At 52.3% G+C, this 13,413-nt stretch overlaps 6 protein-coding genes across 6 annotated transcripts; 2 read left to right on the top strand and 4 right to left on the bottom strand.

The window, feature by feature from the left end:
• Positions 1 to 39: 39 nt before the first annotated feature.
• Positions 40 to 1,949, top strand: COCCADRAFT_88737 (uncharacterized protein; the record flags this gene model as incomplete). The annotated part of the gene is made up of 5 exons (XM_007711304.1): positions 40 to 286; positions 341 to 700; positions 748 to 827; positions 878 to 1,201; positions 1,251 to 1,949. The coding sequence occupies 5 exons, from the start codon at positions 40 to 42 to the stop codon at positions 1,947 to 1,949; spliced, it is 1,710 nt and encodes a 569-aa protein (XP_007709494.1).
• A 524-nt stretch (positions 1,950 to 2,473) lies between these two features.
• Positions 2,474 to 3,244, bottom strand: COCCADRAFT_34356 (uncharacterized protein; the record flags this gene model as incomplete). The annotated part of the gene is made up of 3 exons (XM_007711285.1): positions 2,474 to 2,653; positions 2,758 to 3,102; positions 3,239 to 3,244. The coding sequence occupies 3 exons, from the start codon at positions 3,242 to 3,244 to the stop codon at positions 2,474 to 2,476; spliced, it is 531 nt and encodes a 176-aa protein (XP_007709475.1).
• An 835-nt stretch (positions 3,245 to 4,079) lies between these two features.
• COCCADRAFT_34355 (uncharacterized protein) lies at positions 4,080 to 8,085 on the bottom strand (the record flags this gene model as incomplete). The annotated part of the gene is made up of 4 exons (XM_007711284.1): positions 4,080 to 5,080; positions 5,148 to 6,043; positions 6,802 to 7,001; positions 7,723 to 8,085. The coding sequence occupies 4 exons, from the start codon at positions 8,083 to 8,085 to the stop codon at positions 4,080 to 4,082; spliced, it is 2,460 nt and encodes an 819-aa protein (XP_007709474.1).
• A 1,744-nt stretch (positions 8,086 to 9,829) lies between these two features.
• Positions 9,830 to 10,312, top strand: COCCADRAFT_88807 (uncharacterized protein; the record flags this gene model as incomplete). The annotated part of the gene is made up of 1 exon (XM_007711303.1): positions 9,830 to 10,312. One exon carries the CDS (start codon positions 9,830 to 9,832, stop codon positions 10,310 to 10,312), a length of 483 nt encoding a protein of 160 aa, XP_007709493.1.
• A 363-nt stretch (positions 10,313 to 10,675) lies between these two features.
• On the bottom strand, positions 10,676 to 11,803 carry COCCADRAFT_2662 (uncharacterized protein; the record flags this gene model as incomplete). The annotated part of the gene is made up of 1 exon (XM_007711256.1): positions 10,676 to 11,803. One exon carries the CDS (start codon positions 11,801 to 11,803, stop codon positions 10,676 to 10,678), a length of 1,128 nt encoding a protein of 375 aa, XP_007709446.1.
• Positions 11,804 to 12,155: 352 nt separating this feature from the next.
• Positions 12,156 to 13,194, bottom strand: COCCADRAFT_88796 (uncharacterized protein; the record flags this gene model as incomplete). The annotated part of the gene is made up of 2 exons (XM_007711302.1): positions 12,156 to 12,905; positions 12,958 to 13,194. 2 exons carry the CDS (start codon positions 13,192 to 13,194, stop codon positions 12,156 to 12,158), a joined length of 987 nt encoding a protein of 328 aa, XP_007709492.1.
• Positions 13,195 to 13,413: the final 219 nt, after the last annotated feature.

Genomic DNA, 13,413 nt, shown 5'->3' with positions numbered 1-13,413 from the left:
ATCCCACTGGACCCTTCCCTACGCCCGAGTACACGCACAATGGGTCTTTTTATTCTCTCGGAAACCTCGGCGGGTTATGTCCTTCTCAAGTCCAAGGACAAGAAGCTCTTGGGCGGAGACACAAAGGATTCCTCGAGCATCGCCGAGCAGCTGAAGCTCAAGAAGTTCGCCAAGTTTGGCAGCGCCGTCGATGCGCTTGAGCAGGCTGCCGCTCTTCACGATGGCAAGGTCACGCCCATGCTGTCGTCGCTGCTGGACGAATTGAAGGATGAGACCAAGGCTACTTGTATGCTGCTCCACGAGCCTTTTGTGCGAATTGTGTAGCTGACATTGCTTCAAGTGGCTGTTGCCGACCCCAAGCTCTCCAATGCGATTGCTCAACTCCCAGGTCTTTCCCTCAAGACCGTCTCAGACTCCTCCACACAGGATGTATTCCGTGCCATCCGTGAAAACCTGTCTTCACTCCTTCCCGACCTACTTCCCTCTGAGGAAGCCGCGACTCGCCTGGGTCTTGCCCACTCTCTGTCGCGACACAAGCTGCGATTCTCCCCCGACAAGGTCGACACCATGATCATCCAGAGCATTGCTTCTCTCGATGTCTTGGACAAGCAGCTCAACACCTACGCCATGCGAGTCAAGGAATGGTACGGCTGGCACTTCCCAGAGCTTGCCAAGATCTTGAACGACAACCTGGCCTACTGTAAGTTTTTAATCTGCCTGGCTTTGATGCTTTGCTAATTTTTGTAGCGCGTGTCGTTTTGAAGATGGGCTTCCGCACAAATGCTCGCAACAGCGACCTCTCCGACATTCTGCCTGAAGAAATTGAGGTCAGTTTTTGACAAACCGTCATGTTACGAACACTACTAACAAACTTCAGGCGGCTGTCAAGGCGGCTGCAGAAATCTCCATGGGTACTGAAATCACAGAGGAGGATTTGGAAACCACCTCTGCTCTCGCTGAGCAGGTCGTCGACCTGACCGAGCACCGTCAAAACCTCGGAAACTACCTATCGAACCGCATGCAGGCGCTTGCTCCTAACCTGACTGCTCTTGTTGGTGAACTTGTTGGCGCGCGCTTGATCGCTCACGCCGGATCTCTCATGAACCTCGCCAAGTCGCCCGGTTCCACCATCCAAATCCTCGGTGCCGAGAAGGCCCTCTTCCGTGCTCTCAAGACGAAGCACGACACACCCAAGTACGGTGTAAGTACTTATTGTTCTTGATCAACCAGGATTTTGCTGACTCGACTAGCTCATCTACCATGCATCTCTTATCGGTCAAGCTACCGGAAAGAACAAGGGCAAGATTGCCCGTATGCTCGCTGCCAAATCCGCCTTGGGTCTGCGTGTCGATGCCCTTAGCACCTGGGGTGTCTCATCAGAGGACACTTCCAAGGAGCCTACCGAAGAAGAGAAGTCACAGATTGGTCGCGACGCACGCCTGACTATTGAGAGGAGACTGCGCGCACTCGAGGGTAAGCCATTGAAGAGCTTGACCAACGCCAACCAGACTGCGCTTGGTGGACAGAAGAAGTGGGAAGTCAAGGAGGCGCGGAAGTACAACCCCGACGCCGATGGTCTTACTGGCGACGAGCCCGCTGCTGATGCGCCCAAGTCGGCCAAGGCCAACGGCACACCCAAGAAGCTGGTGCAAGAGGTCGACAGCGACGGTGACGAGAGCATGGCCGACGCCGATGCCACTTCAGAGTCAGACTCCGAGCCAGAAGAAAAGCCAACTGGAAAGGATAAGGCGGCGAAGAAGGCAGCAAAGGAGGCATCAAAGGAAGCCAAGAAGGCACGGAAAGCACAGCGAGCCGCTAAGCGCGAGGCCAAGCTGGCCAAGAAGGCAGCTAAGGAGGCAAAGAAGGCAGGCAAGGACAGCAAGAAGCGGAAAGCAGAGGGCGGTGAGGACAATGGAGAGAAGAAGAAAAAGAAGAAGAGCAAGGACTAGACACGCCATGAATTAGGGAGGTAGAGGGGGAAGAGAGGAAAGAAGTGATGGCCATTGTATCCTTTTTTTTTCCAGTCGCCATCTCTTCTTTCTTTCTCTTCTGTCTTCTCTTCTGACACCACATGACAGAAAACCAGGGGGACAATATGGCGTTGATTTATCTGGGTTTGAGCTTGTTCACCATTTTACTTTGGGCGAGTGGCGTAAATTTTTTTGTTTTCTCTTCTGTCTTCGGGGTGTCTGGGCATATTCTTGTGTAGTTTTACCTTGACAAAAAAGGTCCTTTCTTCACGTTGCATGAATGGGGATGCGGTGGGATGGAATACCCCGCCAGCTGGTAGCATACAATTACATGTTCGAAAAAAAAAGTTTTATGCTTTTGGTTTATATGTTGTGTTGATTGCTTCTTTTTCCCATTGTTCGTTCATCTCATGCCATATGGATAACAAAAAAAACACTCCTATTGCGTTGCTTCTTTCTCTACTTCACTTGCCACATCCTTTTCTGCTTCGTCATCATACTTTTTACACCTTCCTCTTAACCTTCCTCTTCTTCTTATTCGCAGCACCAAGCAATTTATTCGCTATCTTGGGCATGTCCACATCCTCGACTCCCTCTGGAATCTGCGCTTCCTCCTCGTCAAACACTTGCTGGATGATGGCCAGCATATCGTGTAGTTCATCTTCTGTGAATCGGGTACCCGCCTTTTCATCTCTTATCAGCCTTATCCACTTAAAAAAGAAAAGTGGAGGGTAGAGTCACGTGAAAAGTAGGAAGACAGGAGGAAAAGAAGGGGAAGGGAACGCACCTCTTCAACAACCAACTCAAGCATAACCTGCGTAGTCGGTCTCAGATTATAAATCTGGAGGTACTCCGCCTTATTCAATCGGTACTTGGGAGCCAGGGCACGGAACAGGCTGTTGGGTCCCTTGTACAGGGTCATGGGCCTGTTGGGATGCGCATCTGCGAGGGCGGTGGTGGTGTAGTCGGGTGTTTGCAGGTAGGCGAGGCCATCACGGAGCATGTGGTTTAGGCCAGAGGGCTTCTTGCGCTTGCGGTTTGTATCATCGGTACCCGTATATTCTGCTTCTTCGGCGAGGAGGTGCAGGAGGACCTCATGGTTGGTTAGGAGGGCGGATTGCGGGGTTTTGATCTATGTGTTTGTGTGTGTGAGTGGGAGAGCGAGTTTCCATGGCGTGACCGGACTTTCGATGTTGTAGTGAAGTTTGTCTTTTTTTTTCCTTCTCTTTCTTCTTTCATTCTCTCTCGGACGTCTCGCCGTTACTTACATGCATGGCTATGATTGGATGATATTTTTTTATTCCCAGTTGCTGCTCGGACAAACACAAGTCACGGGATCTTCAAGTCCACTGACTGTATATCCCTACGTGAGTCAGTCTCGTCATGTAATCTCTCACACCATCAACTTTTTTCGGACAGTAAAAACAAAAATCTCGATCGTGCATGGAAATTTCCGCGAATGGACTGCACGTCTTTATCATTTTGATTAACTCTCTGCATCTTAGCATGCATGCAAAGTAGCCGCAGCCAGTAAAAGCACACATAGTCTGATAAGAGATGGTACGTACCCACTTGGCGAATATGAAGCTGTACGCGATTCTGGGGCTACATGCGCAGTCGAAATTAGCTTCGCACGTTGCAGTGCTTTTGTAGTGAGCAATGTTCAGAGGTTCTACATGGCGTTGCGGGTGGACCGTGATAGAGAAGGAAAAGGTTAGTACAAGGCAGATTTTCGCGCTAAGGGCTTGGCGTTTTCAAGGGCTAATTCCTGCCGCAAGGGAAAGGACGAATATTGCAAGGCTCACAATCACATCACGGCGGTTTTCAGAAATGCTACGTCCATGAAATATGAATATAAACTGGCGTCCGAAATCGTTGCTATATCTTGATAGTCTAAATCATCACTGGGGTATTACGATTATATCTTCCTTTTTGTACTGTTCCAGACAGGTCTCAAATGCTACTAACGCCGCGCAATGCTATGCGGAGAATGGGGTACTCGCAAGGTCGTCAAACAAGGAAATTTGGAGATTCGTGGGGTCAAATGCCCCAATCGTCGTGCTTTGAGTTGGCCCCCATTGGACCTTCGGTAGGCTTACGCCCATGATGTTATTGGTCTGCTGTTGTTGTAACTTTGGTTTTCTTAATTATGAAGACGCCCACTTCAACACCCTTGGTGGGCGCTCCATCTTGATATTCTCGTTTCGACACGCCATCGAGGACATGCTGGATGAGCGAGGCAGCGCTCATTTCGCCCATGGGAAGCTTCTTGGATTTGTTGAAGTACTTCATGATGACGTCTCGCACACGAGGCTTTTCTTGTTTAATCCACCAATCGTCTGCCCATGCTGATCTTTCCAGGAAGATATCCTCTTTTGCGGCATGAATAACTTGGTACGCCGCCTTTTTGTCAGCCCTTAGGTGCCGCTCACTCATTGCATGACAGAATCTTCGCACTTGGAGTTCTAGATGCTCATAAACATCGAGGTAGTTGACCGAGCCCATCTGACCTATATCTCTTCCCAGCTCCGAGTGAAGCTCGTGCACTACCGTCACAGAGCGCAATAGCGGATCGAGGATGGGTCCAAGGTACTGTCTCATAAACGTCTTTGCGCCTGTTTTTGTTGGGTAGATGAAGAGCAAAATGCCATTATCACTGGAGAGTTCGATCAAGCGGTCGTACAACAAGGACCGGCCGTGGAATGTAAACATTTCAGCAAATTCGTTCGTATTCGTGGGCGGGATGTATCTCTCGACGATTGATATGTTGATACTCCCGGGGGGAACTACAGGTCTAGGGGATGGCGGCAAAAGTTTCGAATCGAGCTGGTAGTCGGGTATGGCGACTGCACTGTCAAAGACTTTGCTGGTAAAGTACGAATCACCTCCGACTGCAGGGCCTGGTGTTGAAGGGGGTGACTTGGGCAAGTCAAGGAGGGTGTAGCGTCCAGGGAGAGCATGGAATACATTGATCCATGAAGTGTGTGTCGAAGAAGCGTCGTGAATCGAAGCAATGACATCGCCAAACACATGGCCCGCTGTAGAAGGGCAAGGAAGGGCGTGAGAAAGGATTCTGACAGAGTCTAGGCCTAGACATCCAGATTCGTGAACTTGAAGAGTTTAGTACGGCAAAAAGAGAGAGGGTGTGTGTGAAAGAGGGAGGGGGCGATCACTTACTGATTGTGCTTTTGGCCATCTCGATCCATGTAGCCATTCCCTGTGCTTCGGGGAGTGGCGCGTGAGTTGGGACGATGATTTGTGCTTGGGGAGGAGCTAATTCACGAGCGGTAATGTTTGCACTGGGCGAGACACCTGGATCCGAGTGGGGAGGCGAGCCTAGTGTGGCAATACGAGGGTTCATAAAGGAACCCCAGTTGATGGTTCCTGGCTCCGAGTCCGAAGGGGGCGTGTGGGTGGAGAGAGAAGGGCCCACGCGTGCAGTTGCAGCCTTCGGACTGGTGACGGGAGTGTGGAGGAGGGCGGCCGTGGCGTGGTTGTTGCAATTGTGAGCCAGCGGGCTGAGTGCATGGAGAGGGTCTTCTGGCTTTGATAGTGGTCCCGCGCCTAGTGGAGAGAAGGGCAGATCAGGCTGGGCCAGAATATGGTCAGGGTGGGGCGCGGCAATACCCAGGACATGGAACGAGGGCAGGCGTAAATTATGCTTTGCCTTTATTATTGTTGGTGGAGGAAGCGAAAGACTACTTTGAGGTAAATTGAGGGTCAGATCGACATGTGGATGATCTTCGGTGATGGGCGTGGTGAGAGGCTGGGGTAAGGCGGAAGGCAGCGGGAAGGGCTGCGGCAGGGAAGCGTCGAGAAATGAAGAAAAAGCGTCGGGAACCACGGTGTCGGAGCAGGGACCCGCTTGTGCTGCTTCATCCGGTGTTTGTGGGATGGAGCTGGGAAGGGGTTCGTGGGGTTGGGAAGGGAGTTGGGAGGGGAGAAAGGCAGTGGTGGTGGTGTCAGCATGGAGCTGGTCAAAGACTTGGGTCCGGGGATTGGGATCGGTCATGGCAAACGTCGATTGCGATGTTTGCAGGCGACCAAGGCGCAGTACAGTCACGCTACCTGTCCTGGGCGGGCGGGAGAGACAGAGTGACGGACGGACAGGCGCACGGAGACGTGGCTGGAGGATCTGGCGGCCAGGAACCAAACCGTTTGACTAGCTTTTGCTGCGGGGCGGTAATCAACGGCCGTGGGGAGGAGGACGACAGCAAAGAAGACGGGGCGGAGGGTGTGGGTATTGGGTATTGGAGGGGAGGTGAAGACGCAGGGCTGTGCTGGAGAGCGATTGCCAAGGCCTGGTCCAGAGTGCGACAAGGACAGTAGCAGCACCGCAGCGCACAGCACGACAGCGGGGAAGAAGCAGCAGTAGCAGCAGCAGCAGCAGCAGGATGGGGTTGGGATGGAGGGAGGGATAGCAATGGAACGGTACATACATGGAGCGAGCGAGCGAACGGGCGTGTAGTGGCTGACCGTGGGCCCACGGATTCAACACCCGGTGCTGGCGCTGCAGTTGATGCTAGTGCGTGTGCATACGCCAGGGTCTCAGCAGCGTGAGTTCTAGACCCCGGCCTCGAGAGCGTTCAGATGGATCAGAAATGGCCTGACCGACAGAGTCGTCTGCCCGCCCTCGGGCAGGTCAGCAGGGCTGTGGAACGGTTGGACCGGTACTACCTGATACACGCTCCCTGTACATACTACCACCAATACTAAGTACATACCCAGGTACATGCCCCATATCTACGTTACTTACATGTCGACTACTAACAACCAAAGTACATGTACATGGTACTTGGACACAAGTATCCCTCCTTACATAAGTACATACATGTAACTATCCCTCCACTCGTGTGCACGGCAAGGCCCTCTGCCCCTACACCAGCTAGCGCCTCTATCTGATGCATCGCACGCATGCAGCTGCAGCCCACTAATAGTCTGGACAAGAGCGCCGCATCCTTTTCGGGCCTGCTCTGCCTTGCTGCTTCGACTCGACTGGCGGCTTGAATCTCGGCTGCCATGCTTGCTTGACTTTGCACACGACTGCTTGCTCTCCCATGCCAGACGCCAGACGCCAGATGCACTGTAAGCCCTCCCTTTGGGAAACAAGTCTATGCGAGTCTAGATTTCTTCCTCGACTTCTCTTTTGCTGCTGCCTAGCGCCAATTAAGCGACCCTATCCCGCTCTCTCTCTCTCTCCCCTCTCCTCTTCCTCTTCTTCTCCCCTTCCTCTCCCTCTCCTCGCCCTCAGCATCAGCCCGGACTCCGAGCATACAATTCCATGCTGCCTCTGGCCTGCTCCATTAAGGTTCACCCCCTGTCCATACTTGAAACTGCTCCTCTTTGCTGCCGAATGTGCGGCCGATCAGTCTGCTGCGCGTCAGCCGCCAGGGCCTTGCCAGAGCCACTAGCCCATTACTACCCTGGACCTAAGTACACCACTCGGCATTGGGAAAAAAAGGCGTTTGGCTCAATCGTCCCGTCATACCATGTGACAAACGGCATGCACGTCCTTGCTCTACATTGTTGCTCCACGACACGTACATTTCAATCACTACATTTTTTTTTCTTTCCAGTCTCCCCCCTCAAACAACCGACTTCTTTCCTATCGATTGTCTTTCGCTCCATCCCTCAGTCCTTCACTAATCAATCACCAATTCCACAAACACATCATCACCCACAACAACCTAGGTATCGAACTTGCAAAACATCAGCTTCTGCCCCTCGTGTTTGCTGCTCACACCACACTTACCTGCCACTTCTGCAGACCTCTCTCCCGCGCCCCTCCCTTTGCTGCCCCGCTCGACCGACTTGCCATCTTGGGCTCATGCCGTTTTACGTACTCTTGCGCCAAGATGGGACATGCCTTTTTGTGTGCTTTGAAATGTGCCTTTTGACACTCCTTGTTGCAGTAGGCTACGCTGTGGCATTTTATGCACTGCTTGAGTGAGTCTGCCGATTTGCCGCATTGACCACACGCTGCTGGTGGCACTTGTTGACTTGCTGAAGCCGTCGACTCAGCCTGCGTCTCGCTCGACTCTGCTGCCGTCGTGTTTGATGCCTCTGGCTGGGTATCCGGTACATCATTCGTGATCGGACTAGGTTCTGCCATCATGTAAGTATGCCAGATGAAGCGGGAATGCTGGACAAAATTATTTGGATTGCTACGAGAGATTCTCGGGTCAATGTGCGACTTTGCACCGCGGGACTGTCAAAGTTCGATGATCGGCATTTGACTTGCAGGGATCTGCCGTTGGCGAGAGCCCTAGTCCTATCTCGTCTTAGCTCTTCCGGTCCCATTTTCTACGTGCTAAAAGTTTGCAAATACTCTACGCATGGCTGCCCATTGCATGCAGCCAGCAATGCAGAAATCACATTGCATGATATCCACTTCAAGAGATTACCAGCATATTGAATCAAGGATATCAGCATCGGAAAAACAATTTCCACATCTGCTGCTCGCATCGAGAACTACACCCCGGCCAACGTTTCAGCCACAATGGCAGTGTCCACAAACATACGCGTTTCCCAAGCCACAATCAAACGTAATTCCTTCAGCCTGGCCTTGCCGGCTTCCGATCAAGTCGGCTGAATCTTCGGTGCTGAAATGCCAACTGTGGACGCCTGAAAGCTCACTGCAACGGGCCGAGCAGTTGCTGTATCCGGCCACTACTGCACGGCGGATATTATACATGAGCTGAGATGGCAGTACGACATACATGCTAGGCTGCAGAAACCTGTGGCTGAGTTCCCCATCATACGCAGATTTGTCCCAAATACGATACTCCGCGCTGCATCCTCGTAGAGCCAAGACCTGTCCGTGTTACCTCGAATCGGCCCGTTGTTCTTCCATTTGGTAAACCCCTAGTAATGCCAATACCTGGTAACACAGCATGCACATGTTGTGTGGCAACCAGAATGCAACCATTCGTCCAGCTACATGGAAAGCTCCGAGTTAGTAAATCGAACGGGTTGCATTCCTGTTGGTCAATGGCGGTGGGACGAAACTTTAAAAAAAGTATGGATACGCAGCATGGCCGGAGATTTCACTAGAGATACTCCATTTCCATTTCTGAACAATTGAGCAGATATGGGGAATATGTGTCTGGACTGATTGTCCTACCTCGGGATTCGGACTTCGCTACAAGCAAATGCTTGGATAAAGTGTTTGTCGGACATCGCGGACGCCACACGCCCTGTCATAACGCAAAGTCCGATACTGTGAGACGACAATATCACAACATGAACGAGATCAACTGTTCGTTTTGCTTTCAAGACTGAGTTAGCAGATTCAAAGAAAAAAGGATATAGAGATAATATCCAAGCAATATTATACTGTCAGACCAAACTCCCATAACTTTGACTGCAGTGTCTCAAGCAACGCGGGCAATTCCTTAATAATTAGAAAGACCCGTAGGAACAGTTGATAGACGGACACCCAGCGGCGTACACGTAAACGACCGCCACCCCGAACAGCCACTTCCGCCAGCCTCCTCAGTGAAACCGCCCATTGCACCAGACTTCACCAGCAATGCCTCCACAAAATCAGAACAACGGAGATTGCAAGCCCCTCCAACGTGAACACGACGTTGCAATGTAGCCCTGTAATTGGAGACAAAGATCCGCCTCAAGCAGCCACATAGCACACCACTTGAATCCTTCTACTCACCACCACAACGTACGCACACGCGTCACTCTCGATACCTTCGTCACTCTCAACACTTCCCTCAACCCAAGAACCCAGTCATATATAACACCACTTCTTCCATCCCACCCCATCACCACCAGCTCCACAACCACCATCCCTTCAAGTTTAAAAAAACAAAACAAAAACAAACCATCTTTACAAGCCCAAAAAAATGCTTCTAACCGCCCATCTCTTCCTCCTCCCAACCCTCCCCCTCACCCTTGCCCTCATCGCACCCATACCACGCCACCCCCCTACAACCCCGCACCTCCACGCTCCCTCAGACTGCGCCCCCACAACCACAATCACTAAAACCGTCACCGTCACGATCCCCATCTACGCGCCTACGGGAAATATCTCGGTGACGTTTCCGAATACGACTGTGGCGGCTACGAGTACGAGTACGGGTGGGGGATTGGAGCCGATTACGTTGATTACGCTGTCGAGTGTGACGAGTGAGGGGGGTGAAGTGACGGCGACGGCGACGGCGACGGGTGGGGGGTTGGAGCCTGTTACGTTGATTACTTTGCCTAGTGTTACTGCTACGGCTACGGCTACGGCTGGAGGAGAGGGAGGAGATGCAGGGGCGGCGCCGACGCCGAATGATATTGCGCCCGTTACGTTGATTGATATTAGTACTGCTGTGCCTATTTAAAGACGAAATCGCGGGAAGCAAGGACATGTTTGAAGCTGGGGGGTTATGAGAGGGGTTTAGGGGGGAACTTGAGTACATATTTGAATTAAATGATTTTTGGTGGAGCTCGTAGTTTATATGGGGGGGGGGAAAGTGCAAAGTTTCAATGACACGTCTCGTATAGCTCTGCGGGATCCAAGCGCATCGATGAACTGACTTTGCTGCTTCGCCTCACGTGTTTACGTCCTATGGGCCTGCGTTCACATAAAAAGTTAGCTTTCAAACCCTCCAATTACCCAGTCCACCCACTCATTCGATCAACCCCCCCCCCCCCCCCGGTTAGAAGAAAAGAAGCAGATGAAGAGAGGAAAAGAAAAAAAAAACTTACGCATCCCCAACAACCTTCCTCATAACCAAACTATCCACCCACTCCCCCTTTAGCATCTCCTTCTCCTTCGTCAAACTATGCCTCTCAAACCCCAACCTCTTCGCTAATTTCCAACTAGCCTCATTCCTCGGATCACATTCAATCTCCATTTCCACCTTCCCCACATCCTGAATCCTCTCCTTAATCGCACCTATAAACGCCGTCATAGCCTCCGTCGCGTAGCCCCTTCCTTGATATTCCGGTAAAAAGGAAAACCACAAGTCAGCGTGGGTAACGGGTTTGATGCTGGATTCGCCGGGGAGCTTGTCGGAATTTGCTTGCGAGGTTTTTGCGCCGACGCGGCCGATGAAGGTGCCCGTGTCGAGGGTTTCGACCGCGAGCTCGTAGATTGTGCGCGGTACGTCGTTGTGGTTTCGGATGTTTTGCAGGACCAGCTCACGGGCTTGCTGGGGGGTTCGCGGCGGCCAGGATTGGTAGCGGGCGTTTGCCTCGGAGGACTCGAGCGCGTAGTAGCCCGGTATGTCTTGGGTTACGAATTCGCGGAGGAGCAAGCGCTCGGTTTTGATTGCGCCGAAGCGTTCGCCTTTGAGGTTTTGGCGGGCGATGGAGGCGAGTTCGTCTTTTGTGAAGGATTGCGAGGCTGAGAGGATTTTTTGGATTACTGTGCTTTTGGCGTAGACGTAGTCGACGATGTTGGTGGAGGTGGCGGCGAGTTCGAGTTTGACGCGGGCGTATTCGTCTCGCAGCTCGCTGTTTGTGCGGAGCGTGTTTCGCAGGTTGAGGTGATTGCGGGTTTGGACTGCGCCGTCTACGCATACGTAGATGTTGTGGGGGATGGCCTGGTTTGGGTCTTTGAAGGCATGGCGGTCGACGACTCCGAGTTCTCCTAGGTGGTCAAACTTGCCGTTTGTCGTCAGAGCATCAATGGCAGACTGCAAGTTATCGCGAGAGACAATCACGTCAATATCGATAATGGGTTTGGCAGCCAATCCCGGCACTGATGTGCTACCCACGTGCTCGATTGAGAGGTAGTCGACGTCTCGCAGATGATTCTCAAACTCTGCTTTTATTTTTTCGAACTGCTTGGGCCATTCCTCGTTGTACTGGTCGACAATGACAGACATAGTTCTGGGGCTTGGAAAAAGGCAGTAGAGCTGAAGGAGAGGAGTCAAGGGCTAGATGTATAGATGTAGGCTGCAGAGATGAATGGGTGAGCTAGGCAACATCATTGGCTGAAACCCACACACCCACCCGGGTGCGCCCGCGATGCACAAACCGGAGCAGCGGTGTAAGCGGGACATGTAGGGCAAAAAAAAAAGGGCGGCAGGTGTGCAGCCATGAGTGTAACTGCAGTGTTGAAGCCATACAGGCAGCCAAGAGGGCATGTGCACATGTCGGGATGCATTGCGGAGATAGCGGCAACAGTTCCGAACCACTTGATTAGATTGCGATCCAATGCTCCCCAACTCTCCGACTCTAATCATACTGCTCAATCTTGATCACTGGGATGTCTGCATATGCCGGCGGCGCATGGCAGCCCAACAACCAAGACTCGGCGGCTGAATCCCCGCAAGCCTGTATCTGCTGCCTGAGCTGCCAAATGCAACGTACCACAAGAATGCTAGCCGCAAGCAGCAGCGACAAAGGAAGCAGTAGATTGCTCTGTGAAGAGCCAGACCAAAGCGCGCCTAGTTTGCCAATAGCCACATTCCACGTCCTTGCCCATGTGCCAAATTTGCCATAGTCGTCCCACTCGTTCGGGTCAAAGGCGGTTCGTATCATGGCCAGTCTGCCGCACTTCATCCTGGGCGGCTGAACGCGGTCTTTTTCTTCAACCACTTGTACACTTGCAATGGAAAGGGCATGGCCGCACCCTTTCTGGCCTGGAGTCTCTGGGCGAACGTGTTGCTCACGCAGTAGCACCTGTAAGACTGTATGGCCCAACTTGAATGGTGCAGCCTCCTCTCCCCAGGCAAGACCAGTAACGTTGAACTGGAGCCATACCTCTCCATTTCCTTCAGCTCGGAACACAGTGTGTTCGTACTGCAGTGGAAACCTGATTCTCTTAGACATGACCTCCTCGGCTTGCTCATCTGCTTCGTCTTCGGCATGATCCATTGGCACCTGCACGGCACTAATGCGCGGAGGCAACGGGTCAAGAGGAAAGACGCGCTCGTCATTGAGGAACAGAGCAGATCCCGACTTGTCAATGGCAAGCGTCAACATCTGTAGTATTGTCAGCGCGCCTCGCTTATGCGCCGCGACGAGATGCGCTTACCAAGGAGTTTTGTGGAGGCGGATGGATCCATTCTGCTGCATGAGGAGTCTTCAGCAGGCCAAACGGACATCCGGCACATCCATACTTGACGGCATATGTCTTGTTCGCGTCGATCACCGTGATTACTGGGGCCGCTTCCTGGACAGCCGGAACATGGATCTCTTCAACCTTGTGTTCGAGCGACGACGACGCAGCAACAACAACAGCCACAAGACCAAAAAGAGAAAAGGAGCGCATGGTTACATGAAATGAGTGGGAACAAAGAAAAGCTAACGAGAGACTGAGGGTCAAGTAAGAACAGAGGGAATATTGTTAAAGGGGAGAGTGAGAGAGACTACCCAAGATGGCGGAGAGATGACGCGTGCGTATGCCTCGGTCAACGGCACGCTAGCGCAGGGACCGTCAACGTGGGGATTGACCATTCTAGATTCCTGGCGATCATTCATCCCCGGACTC

This window comes from Bipolaris zeicola, assembly GCF_000523435.1.
Source record: "Bipolaris zeicola 26-R-13 unplaced genomic scaffold scaffold_27, whole genome shotgun sequence".
In the NCBI taxonomy this organism is placed as follows: Eukaryota; Fungi; Ascomycota; class Dothideomycetes; order Pleosporales; family Pleosporaceae; genus Bipolaris; species Bipolaris zeicola.
Note: the sequence above shows the minus strand (reverse complement) of the source record. Positions and strands in the feature narration are given on the sequence as shown.